The sequence below is a fragment of the Micropterus salmoides genome, unplaced genomic scaffold (assembly GCF_014851395.1).
Source record: "Micropterus salmoides isolate LMB-PRFRI ecotype aquatic unplaced genomic scaffold, ASM1485139v1 Ms_hic_scaffold_21, whole genome shotgun sequence".
NCBI lineage: Eukaryota > Metazoa > Chordata > Actinopteri > Centrarchiformes > Centrarchidae > Micropterus > Micropterus salmoides.
This window is the reverse complement of record NW_024041262.1, coordinates 4,060,582-4,083,328: the sequence shown is the minus strand read 5'-3', so window position 1 is coordinate 4,083,328 and position 22,747 is coordinate 4,060,582. Positions and strand designations below refer to the sequence as shown.

The window sequence follows — 22,747 nt, the reverse complement described above, 5'->3', positions numbered from 1 at the left end:
AGTTCTGCTGTAGACGGAGCTTTCAGCTGCTCACAAATTCCCTTTCCTACACCTGAAATCCACCGGCCGCAAGCTCTCTTCTGAGTTATGTGCATGCTATATAGAGAGAGAAGGAGTGAGTGAGTTGCGGGATAGTTGCGTTGTACAGCGCCAGAAACCATAATGAAAAGAACAGAAAGTTGTGAACACCTGTCATAATTCGGGAGAAATGTGACCCGTGAGAGGAGAATAAAAAACAGGAGTCTCCCGTGAGCTAACCTCTGTTGCTCTTTGTTTACTTCTGTAGCCTGCAACAGCGTGCTGTGTGTGACCTGTTATTCTAATGCGCATGTGGGTCACTTTCAGGCGGCGAACAGTTCACACTGCAGTCTGATATGGGCCACATTTCAGGGCCACAAGTTTATCAGCTTCTGTATAACTCAAATCTGACTGTATGAAGACTTTTGTGTATAAAAACACGCCAACCCGGAGGAAGGAAAAATGGACACTGGACCAAGGTGTTTCATTTTCAGATTAGAGCAGCTCCAGGGTAGCAGAGTTATTTAAAGACCAAGGTGTTTCATTTTCAGATTAGAGCTCAGCTCCAGGGGTAGCAGAGTTGACTGCATCCTTATTCCAGTCCATTCTGCCTGCATTTACACCTGCATACACATGCAGCTTCCCTTATCCAAATTAAATATCCAGATACACACTGAACATTAATATCACGTGGCAATGTTGTCTTGTTGTTCTACAATTCACAAATGCATGCTAGTGAAAAACTCCAACATCCTCCTTTAATTCTGGCAATATTAACTTCACTGACTGTACCGCAGTGGTTCTTTTTGTTACATTAAACGTGTGTACTGCTGTGTCCGTTCACAGGATACTTCTAATTTTATACAACTTGAGTCTTTTTTTCACAGATTCCTATCACTGATAATAATATTGTAATCACCAAGTTTATAGCTGGTGATAGCTCGTAATGTGGTGACATCACAAAAATAAGTCAGGCAAGAGAACGAGCAGTCTGATGATCAGACAGGTTGTACACAAAGCCCCAGGTTAGCCAAACTTATTTAGGAGAGAAAGCCAAGGTGAACAGTAAAATGATGACTAGGGATGTCCTGATACAGATTCCCATCCCATACTTACCTAACCACTAAATGTTGATTAAATATGTATCTGACACATGGAATAACAGCTGTAGCCTGTCTTGGCACATCTTATTTTTTAAGAGATTCTTTATCCAAGTGCAGGTTCTGATTCAAAACTATAAAGTATCTCAACTTAAATTATTGATATAATATGAATGCCAAAATTACAAATGATCTTTGGCAGAATACAGACACCAACTACAGAAAGCAAACAAGACAAGATAAAACAAGATAATAGCCAAGGTTTATTTTGGCCAAGTTACTCACAGAGTAGAAGTTAATAAGCGACAGGTAGTGGCTGGCAACATTTGTCATTTAACCAATGACAGTGACGGTCAGAACTAGCCAAAAATAAAAAGCAACCACCTGGATGTTTTCACTGCTCTTTGCTAATGAGAAAGCAGAGATAACAGATTTGATACTGTTGGAGCTTAGCGACCGTCTTTTATAGCTGATACGAATATATTAGTCCAGAGTGGTCTTGATAACGAATCTTAGGATAGGCTTGGGACATATAGATAAATATTACCCAGACTGATGAGTCTTCCTGGTTAAACTTAGACCTGAGGTTCTGTTCTGTGACCTACACAGTCTTGTGCATTCATGGGTTTTCCTGTGCATCGCACTGAATTGAAGTACAAATTGTTAGTCAAAATGGAAGGCAGAGAAAAAGGCACGATGAGCCATTAGATATAAAGGGGTGATTTAAAGACGACAGCTTCTGAGTGTTAAAACACCCACACACACGCACGGATATACACACATGCCACCATTACCCAACCCAACCCCCATCCTCCCACAGGCTGCCATTTCAGAGGGATGCTTTGCTTTAAAAAGTTTTAATATTTCTCTCTTTGTTCACGTTTCAAGGACAAGCACAGCCACCACTCATCTGCAGATGAGGGCGAGAGGGAGCCAGAGAGAGCGAGAGAGTGAGAGAGAATTTTCTGCAACTTCGATTATGAAACATCTTGTTGGACCTTGAAGTCACGGCTTTGGCTCAGAGAAAGCCTGGGGTGGGCTATCCGGGGAGGTGGTGGAGGATGAGCAGGATGTTTTCTAGCTGCCATTTCACTCACAAAACTGTTGTTTGAGTAAGGAGAACATGGCAAAAGGCAAAGGGATGTTAAAAAAAACCCATCTGTTAGCAACCTTTTCTGGCCTTGTTTTCTCTGCGGTTTGGCAGCTCTATAGCTGCAGCTATCTGTCTATTTGAGCAGAGCTGCCAGTTATTCTACTGAAAAAAACCCACCTGTTGTTAACTCCTTATATACAGTGTGATTGGAAACAGATACAGAGTTTGGACCACATGCTCTCTGTCAAGTATGGAGATTTGTTTTGATGAGTTGGGAAGGTGATAATGAAGAAAGAAAAAAAAACATCAACAAAATTACAAAGTAAATTGATCATTGTTCCTACCACAAGCCTAACCAAATACTTTGTGTTACTGTCTGTGTTATTACTGCACTAACCCTATCCCTTAGAATTACATATTAGAGGACCACAAAAAAAAATGTAAGACTATGGCAGAAAATTGTGTCCTCATCTTTTATTATTATTACTATTGTTATTACTATTCTCCTTTCAGCTTATAGATATATGTACTGTGTTTTTTGTGCCTTAGCCTTTCCTCTGTATAAATGATGATGATTCATCCCTTTGCTCGGGGCCAGACGCCCGAAGCTGGCGTAGGCGGCAGGTCTCTGGACCAGCTGTATATGTGTATCAGTACATCTCTGTTTACTCTCTTTTGTTAAATAAATTCTTCAAAGACAACAGTTGGTTGTAACTCAATTCTTTGCTCAACCCCTCACCAGGAATAAAATTTCCATAAAAAAGACTTTAACACTATAGAATAGTTTTCATCACCCAAAGTCATGTATTTTCTATGGAAGAATAAAAATTTTGAATTTACTTTTTTTGTCGTGTTACATTGCTTCCACTGATTGTCTGCTTAACATTGTGTTTCATTAATTTAATAACTTAATAAATAAATGTGTTCTAAAATACATTTTTACAGATTAAAAGAAAGAGGCTTAGGGGAATCCTACAATTATGAAACATTTTATTTTCAAATGGAAATGAAATTTTCAATTTGGAACCTTGGTAGCTATTTACTTCCACAGAACACCGTCTTCTGCTGTCTTAGCTGTGACTGAGGTTCACTAACATGTTTTTCACGCCATCACCTGTAAACCCAAATTCATTTCATGATTTTTCTCCCCAAAACCGAGAAAGGTATCTATTTATTTATTTATTTTTAGCCCTGACTAAAGACAATCCACAATGAGATCAGACAGCCAAGGCAACCTGTAATTGTCCTGAGAGGCAAGACCCAGGGCAAAATATTTCCACAGAATGTCCAGTGTAGCTGCCATTGAACACTGATGTCCTCTCAGATATTTCTGGACATTTGGGATTTAAGCAACCTTTAGGGAGGTTACATTCTATAACTGAAAGCATACACATGGCAAGTATTTTAATGGCAGGTCCCTCCCCCAATCCCCAGTCGATAGGACTTGCTGCAAGCACAGACTCACCCTCCCCTTACCCTGTGGCCTGCCTTAGGGATGCAGTGTGCAACTTGGCAACAATGTGACATCACATTTCAGATATCAGCAGCAAATCTCTTCAGAGCCCCTCCGCTTGTCTCCGAAGAACTCCTCCAACTTAGTGTTAACTCACAAAGTGCAAATCAGTGACTGAAGAACACGAAGCCCTAGAGAGAGCCACAATATACAGTAGTGTGTATGTGTATGTGTGTGTGTGTGTGTGTGTGTGTGTGTGTGAGGGGGGGAGTGTCCTTTCAGGCTTGGGTTACAGCTCTCTTCACCCTGAAGGACACAGTAAACACTTGTTTTATTATGATTTGAATATCAGCTCTCAGACTCTGAGGGAGGATAAATTATTATCATTAATTATAATAAATTTGCCTGTCAAGACTGCAATTATTTTGTTGCCACACAAATTGGTTATTCATATGATGGCGGCGGTGGAATGCAGCAGCGTGAGTGACTCATGATTTTGTTGAACAATCAAACCAGGGAAGCTAATTGTTTCACTCGTCAAAATATTAAAATGGCAGTGCATGTGTATGTGCAAGTGTGTGCAGGGCCAGAGCATGTGTGTGTGTGTTTGTGTGTGTGAGGGAGTCGAATCCTTAACTGTCATCTCCAAGACAAGTTTGTTCCTACTGAAAGCGCTGATGCAAATTTACAGCCGTCAAGTGAAAAATCATTTAGGATGTCATGTGGTTCTCGACAGATTGGGGGAAATTTGGACTCATTTAGGTCTGTAAAAACATAAAAACTCAACCGAACATAAAGTGCTGGTCGTGATTGTAGTCTAGGAAAAATGTGTGTGATTTTTCATCTACCTCTATCCCAGTAACGAATACAACTCCATTTACATTTTTTTGTTTGTTTGAGTTGTTTGTGGAAAGCCTATTGCCAGACAAGAACCAGGACATTACAATTAGTACGATTCTGTCAAAACCAGATTACGTTCAATGACAACAATTTTAAAATGATTTTCTTCTATCATAGCTGTGCATGGCAGCCATGGTATGGTTAAGGTTAGGGTAAGAGGCTGGTTATAGTTGGTTAAGGTACATTTGGTTAAGGTAAGGGAAGGATTATGTTTATGGTTGCGTTTATGATCTGTGATGAGAGATGCATAGATAAACTGATGAACTGCAGTCTCTCGCAGTTGGATGTGCGTCACCTTTCTATATAACACTACTTCCTGCTTTGGCAATGAATGTTGGCGGTGAATGTACATTGGCAGGAAAGATATTGACATAACAGATACTGGAATCCAACTGAAGACACAACCTATTGTAGGTATCGGAGAGGGAATGGGGCGTTGGGGTGTACAGGGCCAGGAACAGGAGATTGCGGCTTTCCCTCCCGACTCTCCATGTCGGAAACCATTAAAACCCATTTAAATACTGCCACCTCCATTGTGATTGCGCCTGTTGTCATCTACGCAATCATTTTTAGTTAATCACCCATTACAGGTACTACAATTGCACGTGCAATATTTTAGAATGCACACGCAGTTTAGTACTCTTTATTCGGGATGTTAGTAAATCCAGCCCTAAGAGTTTTAAGCAATAGTCCTTTTTGTATGTCTGTGACAGTGCAATATAAACACTACTACTCAAAGTACTTAGTTTCCACTAAGATGTTATTGAACTATCTGCTCTGACAGGCTCATCATGGCAGAGTTACTGCTCCTGCTGAAATTAGGTGAAAACCGCTGTCTTTCTTCTCCATGCACATGTGCACTTGACTTATTTATTTCTCTATGATGACAAGAGTGTGTTTACTTGCATGGCTCTTGGCCAATTGTACTGTAATTCACACAGAGTGTACACACCTCTCCAGAGAAGGCCTGTCCGTTCAGAAGGTGTTCAGAGCCCTGGCCGTCCTCGCTGCCGAAATGTAGCCGGATCTCCTCCAAGCGATGGCTGTACGTCATTGGCCCTCCAGAGATATTAACCAGATGCTCCTTGTCCAATCGCAGAGAGACATGGCGACCCGTGTTGTACATCGTCCCTCCCACCTGGAGAACAACAATGAGGCAACTTTCATTACACAAGAACACAATCACATTCCCAAGAAGAAACTTAAACTAGCACATCTGTGGAAAAATGGACCTCAGATCATCCAAAATAAGAGTTAACATGAGGCTATGTGAAGCGACAGGATTCTCACTGATGTGACAGCACATTAACAGCACGTCATGATGCAGCTAACTCTGCCGTTTATTTAACTTGTGTGGTGTCACAAAGAGATCAAGAAGAAATAGTTGATGAACATTGTTACTCCAGGCAGAAACAAGAAGAATAAGAGATGTGGGTGTAATATTATGGGGGATACTAACTTTGTGGTCACATAAAAAAAAGTCAGTGGAGTCACTCACTTTTTTATGAGAAACTTCTAAAATATAAAGTGTCAGACACAAACACAACACACCTTTTGCCTCTATTTTATGTATCGGGAACACATTCAAATGCTGACCCGCACAACTGTTGCCATGGTTACCACATTATCTTGCATAAATATGTGCATCGTTTAAGCAGTTTGGGAAAACTGAAAAATTAATTTCTTTTTACAGTCGTTTCGATCAGAAGTTGTTTTGCTTTCACACCACAAAGGGACTGTACCAGTTTGTTTTCATCACAGCAAGCAGGTTAGCTGTGAGCACCCTGAGCTTTTCTTGGTCTCCTGCAAATCCTGTGACCTGTGTTTAAAGTGAGCCAATGTAACTTTTGCTGAATAGCTCTCACCATGGACACGAGTGGCTTCTGCAGGGTATTTGTAAAAGCTAACACAAAGTGTAGCAGTAGCACAAGTAGAGGAGAGTCATAAAGTTAGCAAACTGCGTCCGTAATGTCAGGAACATGGCAGAATCCTTTTACATTTTAGACATTAAATCCCTGAGTGAATTACTTTTGGACAAGGATGCATTTTATTGCTCATGAATTCAACTTTTTATTTCTGAGAATGAACATGCTGTTTCTTCTTTCAAACGTAACGTTAAGGTGGATGCGCCCACAAGCCACAATAGTTCCAACCTAAAACAAAACCAAACATAATGTGATTGCAGCTCATCAAGCCGTACATCACTTCACCAAAGGGTGACTGCCTACTCAGCTCATAATTTTTTAGATTTCAAGCTATTAATAAGGTTAAAAATATGCATGAGATCCAACCCTGACTCTAAGAAATTACACATTAAACATTAAATAGTTTTGCCACTTGGTACCCGGCTTATGGTCACACACCCCAAAGTGGGTCACTTTGCAGTCTGAACGTAGCCTAAGTGTTAGATTCATGTGCCACAGAGAAGTTTTATGGATGTGGCTTGAACGTAAAAATAAAAAAAAATGTATGCTTAAAATCTCCCTTACTGGATATTTTAGGAATGCAGATTTTATCACTGAATGGTTTTGCTGATACACTCAGTGTGAGCAGATTTTGCAGTTTCCTTATTATATTGAGTCAAACTGATCAAGGTGCCATTCTGTTTCTTTCTTCTAAAGGTATCTGCTGTTGCATACGAGTGGTGCAGTATATAGACATGATTTGGAGGAGAAAAGGTTGCAAGAACACAAACTAATTGCTCAAATAATATATTTAGGTATGTAAAATAATAAGTGTTTCTCCCAAAACATCTTTTTATTATTTTATTTCTATAACAAATGAAATTCGACAAGATCTCCAAAATCATGCAAGAAAACTCACTCACAAAAACTTGAAAGGATGTCTACATTGAAAGGGCTATTGGTGTATTTTGCAGGAAAGTTTGCCCTAGTCCCTTTCTTCTGGCTGACTTGACAGAGTAGTGGATCATTTCTTTAGTAAGAGCTTTTTAAAAATAAAAACAAGCGAGGAAAATCAGGTTCTCTTGATGTCTTTTTCAGCTATGTGAGCTTTGGTTTCAGTAAAAAGGAAATGCTGTTGTCTTGCGTTTTTTTTGACAGCTTAAGAATTCAAGTTTTTGTTGAAGCCTGTATCATCAACAGAGCTGATGCAGGAACAGTCCTGAGGGCTTCATTTAATTAGGCAGCAATCTGAGCAGGAGGTAAACTGCAACAACACTTCAACAGACAAACTGAGCGAGTGGAGCCTCAAGTAAAGAAAGGACAGGTATAGATAAAAAAGAGAAATAATCAGAATATGTTCACAATCAATACAAAATCCATGAATAACAATCTTTTGCTTTATTAACCAATCCTTAACGATCTGTAGATCTGTTTATTTAGAATCGGGAGTGGTTTCAAAGCGAGGCATTGATATTCATGCCACGACTTTTGGTGGACTTCCATCGCTCTTATCTGCCTCTTTCTCTCTTCTCCTCTTTCCATTCCCTGTGCTTTCCCTCGTCTCCCGATCTCTCATTCCTTATACCACTGGCTTTCAAAATGATCACCCCGCCCCTCCGCAAATTCCCAGAGAAAGAAGTCTGCCCACACGTTGTAAATATTTTATAGAAGCTCAGAAAAATCAATGATTTGAAAGGAGAAAGAGAGAGGAAGAGGGAGCGATGCAAAGAGGAGATAAGTATGGGGAGAGGGAGGGGAGAGGTGGGATGGATTCAGAGCCCAAAGAGGAAAAGAGAGGAGCGAGTGGAGAAAAGTCTTTTAGGTTTCCTGGCCAGGCGGTGAGGGCGAGGTGAGACCCCTGAAAAGGCCAGAAAAAAATCTCATCTCCCTCAAGACCTCCTTTGGCTATTATTCATGGGTTGGAGAAGTGGTGAGATGACTGGAACTCTCTTAAAGCGTCAGAAATAATGAATGTCCAGCAGCCTGGAAATGAAGGACACTGAGATACTAAGCTAAAAATATGCAGCCATGCAAAGACATAGTATTCGCAGCCTCAGATACACTGCATGGCCCAGAGTATGTGTATACCTGAACGTTACACCCCTATGTCATTGCTAAACATCTCATTCCAGAACCATCTGCATTACTATGCTGGAGTTGGTGTAGACCAAAACAGAGCTAAAAGAAGAGTAAATATTAGACATAACAGCAGGACAGAAAGCATTAGCTAAAGTTAATGATAGTTGCACACATGATTGACATAATTGACAACTGTACGAGGTCATAATATGTCAGGTGTTTTAAACTTTTGGAGGAAAAAACAAACAAGCAGATGACTGCAGCTTTAAGGTTGTGAAACAATTTTGTTTCGCAAGAAGCCATCTCTTAGGCCAAAGTCACTTTGTTGTCACATCCATCCACCCTGACCTCCTTCCTCAGACTTTTTGCTGTGCTAATAACAGCCTCACACTGTTGTCTGTGGAGATTCTCAGCCATCCAGGTCACGGTATATATGCAACCACGGTCAAGGACTGAACGATGCTACAGAGGTTAAATGACAGCGACTCTCTATCAGTCCAACAGAACTGAAGACGCCTTTTGTCTTCAAGAATTCAAAACACGTTGGTAGAGATGGCTACTAGTGGTCCTTGTCAGGTACACCTAAACATAGATCATATTAGGCATTTGACAAATGCTGTTGTGAGACCTTCCCCGTACTGTTGCCACAAAGTTGTGCGCATATGTTGTCTGTCATTATTATCACCGTTATTGTTGACAAATGGGACCAATCGGGGTACTGAAAACAGACCAACAACCAAAAGTGTACAAAAGAATGTGGCCTCACAGCATAATTATGAAGCACAAAAAGCAAAAGAGCAGCTGGAATACAGAGTTTCTCCTGCCTCAAACCCTCACACTATTGCTAATATCTGTTGTTAAGGCTGATTGTTTGTGTCAGGGCAAATGGCTAGAGGCTGGCTGGGAGGCGCGAGTAGTGGAGTGTGGCTAGAATGACACAGGCGAGGGCAGTAATCGTGTTTGTCTTATAGTGAAACAAAGATACAAGAGCATGTACAGCAAAACGCAGCTCCTTTTCTAATTGGTAATTCTTTCATCTCCTGGGATCGATAATCCCCATCTAGTGAAGTGAAGTGCTCGTAAGAGCAAAACAGAAGGGAACATCATGGTAGAAACTGTGCTGCAGATGCTGAAGGGGGGAAAAGAAGTAAAAGAATATGCAAATTTTGAAAAGAAAAAAAAACTCTGCAGAAGCACAATATTGAGATGAGAATGTAAAGGTAAAAATCATTCATATTTTAAGTTACATTTTCAATCTTCTGATATGGGGTTGAACGAGATCATATTTTGGTACGTTTAGCCAGAAGAATAAATGAATATACACTTGAACAAAACTTACTTACTTCATTTGTCACGTTTCTGCTGTAACAATTACCAGACAAAGTCAATGTGCTGGGAAGGTTGCAAACAAAGCAAAGGCACTGTATTCCAATCTGCTTTCTCATTATTGTCTGGTGTCTCAACACTTCTGCAAGTAGTGAGGTAATTATTACAAGCGGGTTGCAGAGTTCATATTTTCATTCTCAGTGCTGAATGTGTTTCTGAAAATCACCAGCTTATGTACTTCATTCATGAAAATAAACCCAGCCTGTCAGATAAGCAGCGGACTAGCAGCGTTGCTTGTTTATTGAAAAGCACAACTGTACGACAGTCAACAGAAGTACTCGCAGCTTTCCAACTCATCTCATGTCTCATCATTATATTATTCTGATTATACTGTCTATATTTATACTGTGGCATCCAAATTACATCAAGAAGGACTTTTCTACACTCCAGTCTTTTGTTGTGAGCACTGCCATAAACAGTATACCCAATCATGTTCATGTTCATAGTTCAATTCATGATACTATGCTACTATACCAAAAGTCCATCAAGCTGTGTCACCGAGCTCTACTGATGTACAAAAACCATCAATGAGCCACTCCATTGTGACAGTGAAAGTGTGACTGGTAATGAACACACACACTGTTGTTTATTTTGACTCAGTCCTACACCATCCTGCTGCCCCAGATACTCACTAGAGCACTGAATGTTTATTCATCTGTCACCAAAAATGGTCCCCCACAAATGCGCAATTTCCTCCAGTTTGAGTCATTTTTGGTGGCTCAAACCACACTTGCTTTGGTAAAAACTACAAGGTCCAGCTTTTTTAGGAAATTATTGAGCCTTTAGAATGTAAAACTATATACTGTATTTGTGAGCTATTTATCTCCATCATACGAAAGTCTGAAAGTATAACATATTTTTGGTTTTGGCCTTTTCATAGGATTTATTTTACAGTCTTTTAAGACAACACCCTGATTATGTTTCTGGATTATGATTTTTGTTCTGGTGTGGCTCATAGTATATTTAAATGTGATTTCCCACTTACCTAAAGTTTGTCTGTAATTTAATTCTATATAGTGTACAGTTTTTTTGCAGTTTTTTTGTATAGTGTATATGTGTAGTTTATAGTTGATTGTGGTATTTGCGCTGGATTAGTATCCTAAACGGCGACAAGTTAGCACTAGCTTGCCATTTATGAGTGGTTGTTGTCAAATTACACCTGTCAAAAATCCCGAAAGGGGTCGGATGAATCGTTTACCTATCTATGTGTAGGATTTATTGATAGAGTGTTTTGTGGTTTAGATATTTTCTTTGGTTTTATTCGTTTTCTCCTAACAGCAAAAATGCTCCACTAACCCATAGTACAAGCTGCCCAGCACCAAGACAGTATTAGTAGCTAGCTGGTGAACATAGTGGATCAAACAGAGCTAATAGAAGAGTGAATATTGGACTTACATTCATCACATGGCTCTATTATTGACTCGCAGGGCTTTTCTTACCACGGCTATGCAGATGACGCCCAAATAATTTTTTCGTTTCCCCCCAGTGAACGCACTTTAATAAATGTAATGCAACATAAAATTTGTCATTGTTTTAACTTGTTTCCACTGCTACCCAACTTCAATCTACCTAAAAGGACACTGCACAACCCTGCACACTGTTGTTCCATCCACACAGGTGTTTTCACTTAAAGGTGTGATTGTGGAGAAATACCATAACAAATACAATGAATAGAGCAAACAACGACACATCAGATAATGTTACTAACATTAGCTAGGTTGTGGGTTAGGAAACTGTTGCTACAGTTGATGCTGCAACATGCAGAGAGGACTAGACGGTTTCCCAGAGCCAGCACACCAGCTCCAGACAGCAATACTCACAACTCTCCTGTTACTATAGCTAACATCACAACACCAGTCTTGGCAAACTAGAATGTAAGCTGAATGTCTGTGGGCAAGTCCTTTAACCTAACATACTAATAATGGCTGGAACGGCTGGAAGAGTGTTGTGCGGCTAAGTCCGAACTACTTTGTTTCACATTTACAGAAAAAAAAAAATAATAATTTTTTTTCAGCGCACACACAGAAGGAACAGCTAGCAGACCGTGGAGAGAGATTTGCTAAATTTGTCAAAAAGATGTGTATTGGATTAGAATCTCACATCCCATCTTAATTAATCACATTAAACCTCTTCTGAGGACTGTGTGGGTCTGTACAAACTGGGCCTGATTGACATCTTACCATTTCTCATGTTTGTTTTTTATTATCTGTTGCTGAGCGGGACAACTTGCACCGTCATCATTATAGTTCTTTTTTCACGGCAGACATTTGGACTTGTCAAATAGCAGGAAAAGCACAGGTGTTACTAAAACACATTAATGATGGCTCTGTCCCAGTTAGCCATGACAGTGTGACAGTGAGCCAGCGTGAACAACACCAGGACCCTGAAACTGAAGCAGATAAATTGAAATCCAGCCATCATTCATTTTATTATTTACACCTATTCTTTTGTTACTGTGACATGTCAAAATGTCCTCTGTGAAAAAAAAGGCAATCATAATGTGTGTACCTGCCTTTAAAGGCCCTGTACACTGTTGGTCCGCCCACACTGGTGTTAATTTGCCTGATTAGACCTGCGTGGGTGTGTACAAACTATCTCCCTGGTTCTCTTGTTAGGGTTGCTGCACCTGTTAGTGTGAAACAACTTACTTCTTTATCATTTTTATATAATACATGCACATGTTTGGTGACGTTATGTAAGTCCCTGCACAGTCCCAGCCTAATCTAACCTGAGCAGAGGTCTAATCAGCTAAGTGTGCAGGGTCTTTAATGTGGTAACAGTTATATTTGCATTGCTACATTCTTAACTCCACCACCCTAAGGTAGGGGTTTTCATACTGGGGTCACAATGTAGTATGGCCGATGCATTTTGGGTGCATTTACACCTGTATTTCATGTAGTCAAGCACTATCCAATAGCAGTCGGATCACCGAATACACATTTTAATGCCAGGTGTAAAGGGGGCCTATGATTGTTAGATTGGCTGGAGGCAGGTGCACACACAAATGCCTGTATGATCACACACATCCATGTTTGTTCTTCTACCTCTGTGAGATGTTTATTTTGTTGACTTTTCCTCTTGTTTCCTAACCCTCAAACAATTTCCTTGACCTGTGTTTCCAACTCTTAGCCCATAAATATCACAGACAAACAAAAAATGTTTTTCCTTCTTCTCATACATATTCAGAAGTACACACAGTTGAGCATGTGGACATGTACTGGCAGCCACTTCAACTAACGATTGTTTTAAAAACACGTCAAAAAAGACAGAGGATGCTGCCAACACGGATTGATTTAGATAGAAACTGAAATCAAGCAAACAGCATCAGTTCGGAGCCTGACAGCTGCCACAACATTTCACACACATACATTGTTACAACAGTCCCAGTTCCAATAAACAGATGCACAGTAGTGAGAAGATATCACAGCCATCAGCAATAGGAGCGCACTGTTTGCTTTCTATGTTTATTAGAGTAAATTACAAAGTGCAACCCTTTTGGCATAGTAACTCATGTCATATGTCACTGCTGTGCGTCTCCTGTAAACCCCCTAATACACCTAATTTGTTCAAGAAGACTAAGCAAGCTTTTAATTTGTTCCGAGAAGCTTCCAGGAGCAATGGAGCCAAAAAGGACAATTGGACAGCGCGCTGGTCCTCCCTTAACAGATAGTGATGATCACGACGCACTACCACATTAGAGGTAATAGCTCGGTGAACGTAAACAAGTCATAAAGGAGATTGTTGACTGTCTGGGGCAGACTTGGTGGTAGCAGGCAGGTACGGTAATAGAAAACATCAGTAGCATGCTGATAATGAGAAAACACAAGGAACATCATCATTATCTGAGCACACAGATCAATAGAGTAAATTCCCCTTGTTACAAGAAGAAGAATCCACTAACTACTGTATAACTTCAGCTATTAGGCTGCGGTATTGCGCTGTTATAGAACATTTTGAATATAATTTAGCTGAAAGGAAATCCTAAACCTACACAGAAAAGAACAAGTTGTAATATAGAGTACTGTACATGCCGCCACACAGGGTAAAATAGCTAAATAGTGGAAATGGTGATAAGCTACATTAGACTGTAATTGTTAGATGCACAGATGCTTTAGAGACCAGAGTTTTATTATCTTCTCTAAAGGTCTGCAGATGTAAACACGGCAAAGCACGGCAAGGTTGTTATTAAAAAGATGACTGGTTCTCTTTCATTAAGGTGTGCAGATATGGAGCTATCCATGGAGAATGGATAGAGATAGAGACAGAGGGTATGTTTCTACCAAACACAGGAGGTCAGGAGGGAGAAGAGGGAAGAAGAAGAGAGAAGAAAGAGAGTAGCCCTAGTGAATTAAATATAAGCAGGGCTGTGTGGGTTGCAGCTCAGTGAAGTTATGGACACACATTTCAGTACAGCAGTTCCAGTAATGCAACATGATGAGGGAGATTCAACACAGATCTGAAGCATTTGGAGAGAGATTTCAAGAGACTGTGCTGTCCTCACCAGAAAAACAACAGCATCTGTAGTTCGTTCAAATCAAACCTTTCACCACACAAGAAGACTGACAGAGAAAGACAGTTCTGAAAATATGAATATTATGTTCATTGTCAGTGTTTTTTAATGTTCAGTACTAATATTTGCAAATGCTTTCTTTCTGCAAAAGTATGCATGCAGTCAAAGCCAGGGTGTGCTTTTAACAAACCAGTTAGTGTCTTAGAGTCTTATCTGACCACCGCTAAAGGCAAAAGTACTTGCACCTTTTCCGGACGGCCAAACTCAAAGGTGGGGCATGAAAAACTAAATCGTACTAAGGCAGATAACAGCGAATGCTTTTGGACAGTCTCTCCTCGAAGGCATTCATGGTGTTTCACACATGAAGAGTGAAGAAAAGAAAAAAACAGAGCTTGAGAGAGAAGCTCAAATCCTGCCTACTTTCACACACCTGGCCAAATGTTGCGTGAAGTGGGCATGCTTGTAGGATTTTCAATTTCAGAAAGTTTCAAAAATGGTCAGATACAGCCCCTCCAAAGCCAGCATCAGTAAGGCGTGGGTGAAAGGGCAGTGCCAATCATCCAACAAGCACTTTGAAGCATACGGACACCTTTAAGGTTAGGATCATAGTTATGGCATATTAACTAGTGTGGTCAAGGTTAGGCAAATAAAATATTTGGTTAAGCTTAAGGAAAGTTAGTGGTTATGGATTGAATTATTTTTATTGCAGGTCTGTGACAGCAAACATAGGTTTCCCATATGAACATCAGACATGCTACAGGCCCAACACTGTCACATTCACACCTTTACTTTTCACCTTACTATAAAAGACACACTAATTCCTGTGTTAGCACCGAATGTTGGCACTGTACATAAAATGTTAAATGCGGAATCATCCAATATAAATACCATTCCAATGGATACTGGTCTGGTTCAAATGCTTTAAACAACCTATGTGTAAGGCCTATAGCACCACAAAACCTCTTACTGACAATGTGGGTTGGGAGGGTCACTCTGACTTTGACACCGGAGGCTTCAGTTGACACCCTGCTTCCTACCACGATCTTTCCCTAACCTTAATGAAATAGGTTTGGCTACCTTAACTTCACTGATTTGTATCTTCTAAGCCGTGAAGCCATTGTTACACCATTTAAAGTTGTGTAACAGTTCCCAGGAATCAGTAAAATGCCTCGTTGCTGTAGAGGTGTTTGACCTGAAATTTCTCATATGACGCACTTTTGTAAGACTCATATGAGCCATTTTGGAAGACCCTGACAAACTAAAAGGTATGAAAACTTGTTGGATGTCAATCAATAGAGTATCTATGTCCATGCATGAAAGATCAAAAAATATATTTATAATAGGTCCACTTCATTATTATTCTAATGCGACATCTCTAAAATATATGTATTTAGGTCACCCACAAAATGAAATAAATAATAATCAAATCAATAAAATCATTGATTCTGTGTAGTGGGCTTGTAGAGCTAGAAGAACTGCAAGAAATTGGATAAGTTTACTGACACCATGAGACAAGAATTCTATGAAATATTATGATGAAACTTTTCATTTCAGTTTTCACATTTCACTGGAGCATGAAGCAGACTAGATGTCCGAGCAGGCCTCCCTCTATCAACAGAGTCTCTGAATAGTCGGAATAGGCTGTTAAACTCAATGGGTGGAGTAAGCAGCATTAATTAGACCCTGTAAAACATTAGGAAACCAATCAGGCTCCAGTGCCTCAGGGAGCTCATTTATAAAAATGTACTTGGATTCTATTTTTAACTTGATGGTAAGACTGAATGCGCATCATGTACAAAAACAACTTCAATTGTATATTTACACAGAAGTAAATCACTGCAGTTAAATGTAAATTCAAGGTATAAATGACAAAAGCACTACATAAAGTCTCCATATATTGTGTATAGACTGTAAAAAACAAACACAACACATTTTTTAAAGATCATAATTCCCTTGAGCCAGAAATTCTTCATTTCCACATCAGGAAAGGCCCTACATCAGCACTAGCCTGGGTAGAAGAGCTGAGAATTCCTTGGCAGTCTCAGTATATTCACATTGGCATAATCACATTTGATTGCAGGATTCCTCCAGAGTATAATGGGCAGTGGCAAAACTAAACCCACAACACTTTGAATCAAACTGCCACGAAAGCACAAAATCCAGATAATACATTTCTCTTTTCAGTAATTCTCTAAATTGTTGGCTGTTGAGAGAAGAAGGCGTGTGAAAACTGCTGCGGAGGCTTCTTTAATGTGACAGCCTAACAGCCTTCTTGAAAACAACGGACTATCCTTCCCCCTTTAATCACATTAGAAGAAAGTGGCCATGGGAACATGTGTGGTTTTACACAGGCAGATTCTTTTGATTCCCAGGCTGAAAGCATATGTTTGTGTCTTTGTGTCCACTATTATCTGGAGACGTCTGATGTGTCAGAATAGTGAATTTCAAAAGAGCCATTGGAGCGTCTCCCGGATCTGGCCATCAAGATGATGGCATTTTAAGATAACTTCTCGTGTCATCAAAACAAGCAAAATAAAAAGCACTGGGACCGGCGTTAAAGGAGGCTTTTGATTCAGCATACCAGTTTAAGTACCTGCCTGAAACACTGTTTCAGCCATGGTTGTCAGGGATTCATCAGTTGAGGTCCCTTCTGAAAGCCTGAGAATCAGTTTGGAAAGGTATAGTATCTCTTTATCTGCAGCTCTTACTTTCCCCTCTCTTTTCTTTGGTTCTAGTGTGTTTCAACTTTTCCTAAAACCCTACACCTAGCTTTTTTAGGCCAGTTACTTTAAACCCTGGAGCAGTTTCTCCCTTTGTTGGGTTTGTTTGGACTTGTGAGAACACAAGCATTTCACAGCAGACCAAATCAATTGGACTGAGCTCTTGTTGACAAGGAGGCTTCTTGGTACGCTTCCAAACCAAGCCAGGAGCGCCATTTGGACTGAGAACGTGATCTGAATGCGACACCACCATTTTTGATCTCACACAATTTTATGAAATTTAAATGTTGTCTTAAAATATAAATGTTGTGCTGCATGTTTAAAATGTGCAAAGCCTTTATGCTCATGAAGAAGACAAGTAAAACTGCAAGTAGGCCTGAGGGTGTGACGGTCAGGGTGTGGATGAGTTTGCCTGCTCACCTCAAACTCAGACAGCTCAGGTTCAGTTCCCAATTGATATGAAGAAGTTTTTCAAGATTTCATCTGAAGAAAAAGTTTTTACCAATCATGTCCAGCAGTATGAAGAATCCAACCATTATTTATAGCCTGACAAAAATTGACACAAATATAAAAAGAACAGATCAACATTTTCTTTATGAAAGCAAGATCTGAATTAATCTGGAGCTGAAATTAGGTATTTAGCCTAGCTTAGTATAAAGATAGGAGTGAAACAGGGGGAAAGCGCTAGCTTGGCTCTGTCCAAAGATTAAATACATGTGTACCAACACATCTAAAGCTCACTAACACCAACCACTCTTTCCAAAAGCATTGTCACTGGAACTAGACACGTTGCTGCTCAATGCAATGAGAACTACAGCTAAGATTCAACTTAACTCCACTGTTTTGAGGTGGAGGCAGGAATCTCAGAGATAGATATCTTAACCCCTGGACAAATAAAACCAATGCCATACAGCGGTTGGGCTCGATCCTGTCAGCGGTGGAAATGGGGGGAGTGTACGAGAAGGTCTTTTAGGAGTAAAAGTTGGGACAGGACGGTGTTCCTGCTCAGATCTATTCAATGTTCTTTATAGTGGGAATTCGCTTAGAACAGTTTTACACTGTTTCTAAAGCGTATTAATGAAACAAATATTGTGAATTTTTTATTTATTGTGAATGAACGCAGCACAAATCCAGCTACTGTCTATACAGCTGGTGGGAAGGCGTGACATTACAGGGTCCCTGGAACCAGTTCCCACTGCAGTGTTTCTGTGTCAGCGCTGACATCGCTACCAGCTACAGGTGTGCTGGAAGTTGCAGTGATGTTGATGGGTACTAGTCTTGCGTCTCTGACGCATTAAAATCTGAAAGAACTCAGTAAGCTCACTACTGCACCCTATTATCTGTGTTGAAGTCATTGAAATTCTGCTATCAGTGAGCTCCTACACAAACACACACACAGCAAAGTCAGTGGTCAGCAGAGGCCACATTGGAGAAATGAACCAGGTAAAATGAAGAAAACTCCAAGATTACTCTATGACAGGTATACTTGTTACTCTAAGCAAGTGCAATAAAACCTTAGTGAGGAAAAAGTCAGTACTTAATCAGTACACAACAAGCATAAACATGTAAACCTGTGCAAAGCATTTATAGTATATAAAGTCACTTTGCTGCTGTAAACATCACTGTTGTTGCTCTAGAAACAACATTTAGTTATATTTAAAATATTCAATTCTAATCCTCTTCTGAATTTATTCTAATCTAATGTTGATCTTGACTGTTTGACGGTGCACGTTGTTTATTGTTGTTGTTGGACAGGAGAGACAGCATGAGAGCAACAGAGCAGAGAACAGTAGGGGAACATGTTTTTGGAAGCTGAATAAGCAGTGTCACCAAGGACATAAACACTAGATCTTGGTAATCTTTGTAATTTTCAATAACTAAGATATTTTTGATGCAGCTCTCATGATAATGAGCAAAATCTGTGCCTGGAATATCCCCCCATTCTTCTGTTCTTAGTGTGGTCTTGTGTTGAGTTTTGAGAACATTATTTCAACATACTGACTCAGGGAAACATTGAACACACTGAACGTCTGACCAACGGAACAAAACATTGCTGAGAACATGAAACTGTTTCACAGGTCTCCTCAATGGTCATATTAATAGGATATTATGCTAATGAACATATGACCCTGGGAACATTGGACCTGTGAGCTTAGGACCCTGGGAGTATAGGATCCTGAGAGCATAGGACCCTGGGAACATTTGCACTTTTTGTCATTCCTGCCACTGCACTAGCTTTCACTACGCAGCCGGCCGGCCAGATTAGCTGTCTGTAACCACCTCTGGAAATCAAATAACAGCTGATAAGGCAGAAAGGGGGAAGGCAAAGAAAAGCTAATGTCATAGCTTTGCTATCTGATAAGTTGATTGCAATCAAAATAATGGACAAGGGCTCTGTTTTGGAATTCAATACAGGAGAGTTCAGCTTGTTCCCAAATTCAGAAGTTCTCTCAGCTCTGGCAAGGTCATATTTACGTATAAAGTGTACAAGTATCGAGAGGGTGAATAAAAATAATAGACTTTTTCTTCACTCCCACTTTTCTGACATTGTAGTGCTTACCTCAGGGCAAAGACAGGCAAAGGCAACCAATAGCTTTGATGGAAGACAGGTACGGCAATAAATATTTGATGCTATTGACGGGTTGTTGTGCTCAGAATGAGAGTTATGGAACTAGTACACCTTAACATAATAGAAGGTAGTCTCTTGCCAGCGAACTGACTCCGCATCTGTGTTTACATTAATCATTGGAAGAGGTGATATCAGGTCTAAAAGCTGATATTGATTCAATAGTTTGATCCAGAAGTACTTTGAAAACCTGCTGAGCCAGTTAATAATACAGCCTTTTAAATGCAATTAGCTCTGAACATCAGGGATAGAGTTTTAACAGATGCTACAGAGAATGATGATGAATAAAAGGAAAGTTAATCTACATACTACAGAAATGCACATTTACATAAAAATGTAACCTTCTTTAAAATAAATGGAACAGGGATAAAACAGAATTCAAGAATGGTTATTCAACCTGCATGTAAACCAATATGGAAACAGAAATAGGAATATCAGTTTCTGAAACCATCTGGCTGTCGTTTCTCCACTTTGATACTCTTCCCACAGGCTCTTGGATGTTTCTCTCCTCCAAGCAAGTCTTGCTGGACAAAAAAGTAGAGAGAGGAGAAGGAGAAGGATGAGGCATTCCTAGCCTTCTGTTCCCAGCAGTAACTTCATCAGCCTCAGTGCTTTCTGGCTGAGTGACTGTGTGCAGGTGTAAAGTGGCATCCGTCGAGCCCCTGATTAAGACCCAGTCTATGCCAGCAAGATGACAGCACAGCAGAGGGCCGGTAAGAAGTGGCGCTCTGGAACCTGTCCCACAATGCCATCTGTTTTGCTCATGAGCCACGTCACGGAGGGTAAACGGAGGGAGAGCGGCAGCAAGGCTCACACACATGATGGAAAGAGAAACTCACACATGCTTTTATTCACACAAACACAGGAATGTGGAGACAAACTACAAGCCCAGGGGTTCCTCTCATAACCCTGGTGTAAAAGAGCTTTTTATTTGCTTTCTATGGTTATAGTAAGGCATAGCTCCAACACCTGAAACATTCTTTCTTCCTGTTTGCAGCTATAAATATTTTCTGTATTATTTCAATATGATTGCAGTGGTGGAAAGTAATCTAATCTCTAATAATCACCTGACTCTGATGGTCATCTCAGAGTCATGCTGTTCACGTCAAAATCAGCAATAACAATCCAATATGATTTATCCTTTATATGATAATGCATTATAAGTACTTTGTACCTCAGTTTATTTTGCTAATACTATGTACTATGCAGTACTGTCTGTAGTATGGCTATTTTACTAAAGTAATGACTGACTTTTTTCCATCAGTGGCTTAATTTGGACAGGACAGGATATAGTCCCTTTCTCCTTTTATAAGCATAGCTTTCCTAATGTTGCTTCCCAGTTTTAGAGATACATGTTGATGCTGCTCAAGGACATTTATCAAGTTCTTCAACTTTCCATGCCAATCCATCAAATTCTTTCAAATGGAAATCTACTCAGTTTAGTGATTCACAAGAAATGCTCTGATCACCCAACACGCCCTCATACCTAAACGACAAAATATGTTGATTGTCAGTTGTCCCAAAATGACATATATAACCGTTGAAAAAGTACCAGTCCAGTGACAGGCTACCAGACTGTAGTATGACCTCTGTGAAACCGTCATAGTTTGGCAGGGTTTAGAATCCAAAACTACTTGGTTAGGTTTTGGAAAAGATATTAGTTTGGGTTAAAATTACGTAAGTCATGTGACATAAGTAACATAAGTAACGTAAGTCACCTATTTAACGTTATTTAACTTAAAATAATGATGCATTCCATTTCCGACTTTGAAAGTCAGGAGAACCGCAATGCAATAGTAGTAGTTTATACTGTTTATTAGCACTTTTGTGTACTTGTGTCTCTCAGAAATTTTCGTACACAAAGTGCTGTCCAGCTACTGTCTGTGGACGTTTTGCTACAGTGTTTCGTATGAGTAAATACCGCACAGTGCGTTCTTTTATTAACCAGCATAACAATGGCTAATCTGGCTAGTTGTAAACAATGGCTGGCCGAGCAAGGTTTTCCGACTTGTTAACCGGAACCCCTTCAACTCGGGGGTGACATCATTCCCAGCTCTGACCTCTGACTTCCAAGGTAAATGGAACGCACCTTCAAACCCAAGTCTCCTGGATTAAAGACCTGAATTTATTTGATCCATCCATCCATTCATCCATCCACCATTTCATGCATACAAATGAAGCTCAGCATAAAGTCAACCAGGAAGACTACCTTTATGCTTCATTCGTTTATAACTGACTTTCTCTCATTCATTCTCTCTCTCTTCTAGCTGACTACATTCACTCTTTATTAAAACCAATCCGATTTTGCCATGATGTCAATCAGCCAATCGCGTGGTCAGTGTGAATCTTTAAATCTTTCCCCTCCTGCTGCTGTCAGCTGTCTTTTAAGAGAGAAATCGCTGCAACCCTCCTCTACCCCATTCACCTCTAGTTCATCATATCCAGGCCCAGGTCGTGCTCATCAGAAGCCCACTCCTCATCACATCCAGATCTTCATCAGTCTCTAGACTCCATTGGGAGGTTTTCACACACCCCTTTTAAACGCCATGATGTCACAATGGGGCTTAATCACCACAGACATTCACATTTTCCATATCCAGCATACACATGTTAAATGGCTGAAATAAATTACTTACTTACTAGATGAGGAAAGGAGGTCAGGATTAAATTCAGTTAGCAGAATACTTGTAGTTTACCTTTCTAATAAAATACAACAACAGCTGCAAAGTTGCACTAATCAATGTTTTTATTAACAAATGATTAAATGACAGTGGGCTATGTAAAAAAAAACGTCAGTAGTGACAAATCCACAGTGAATAATCACCAACTCTGCAGTTCTGCTCATCTCTACAGAGCATTGAGACCTCTTTTAGCTCGTTGTTTTGATTTTCTGTGCTGCATAACCTTTTGTCTACTCATAGCTCACTGCTGGAGCTCTGCAAGCTGCTCTGACTGATC

The 22,747-nt window shown here is 40.0% G+C and overlaps 1 protein-coding gene across 1 annotated transcript in view; it reads right to left on the bottom strand.

Moving 5' to 3' along the window:
* The window catches only part of ca10a (carbonic anhydrase Xa), a 233,026-nt gene that overhangs the window by 25,675 nt on the left and 184,604 nt on the right, over positions 1–22,747 (bottom strand). The window contains exon 5 of the mRNA XM_038736386.1: positions 5,517–5,702. Within this exon, the coding sequence (XP_038592314.1) occupies positions 5,517–5,702 (186 nt within the window). The remainder of the gene's footprint in view (positions 1–5,516; positions 5,703–22,747) is intronic.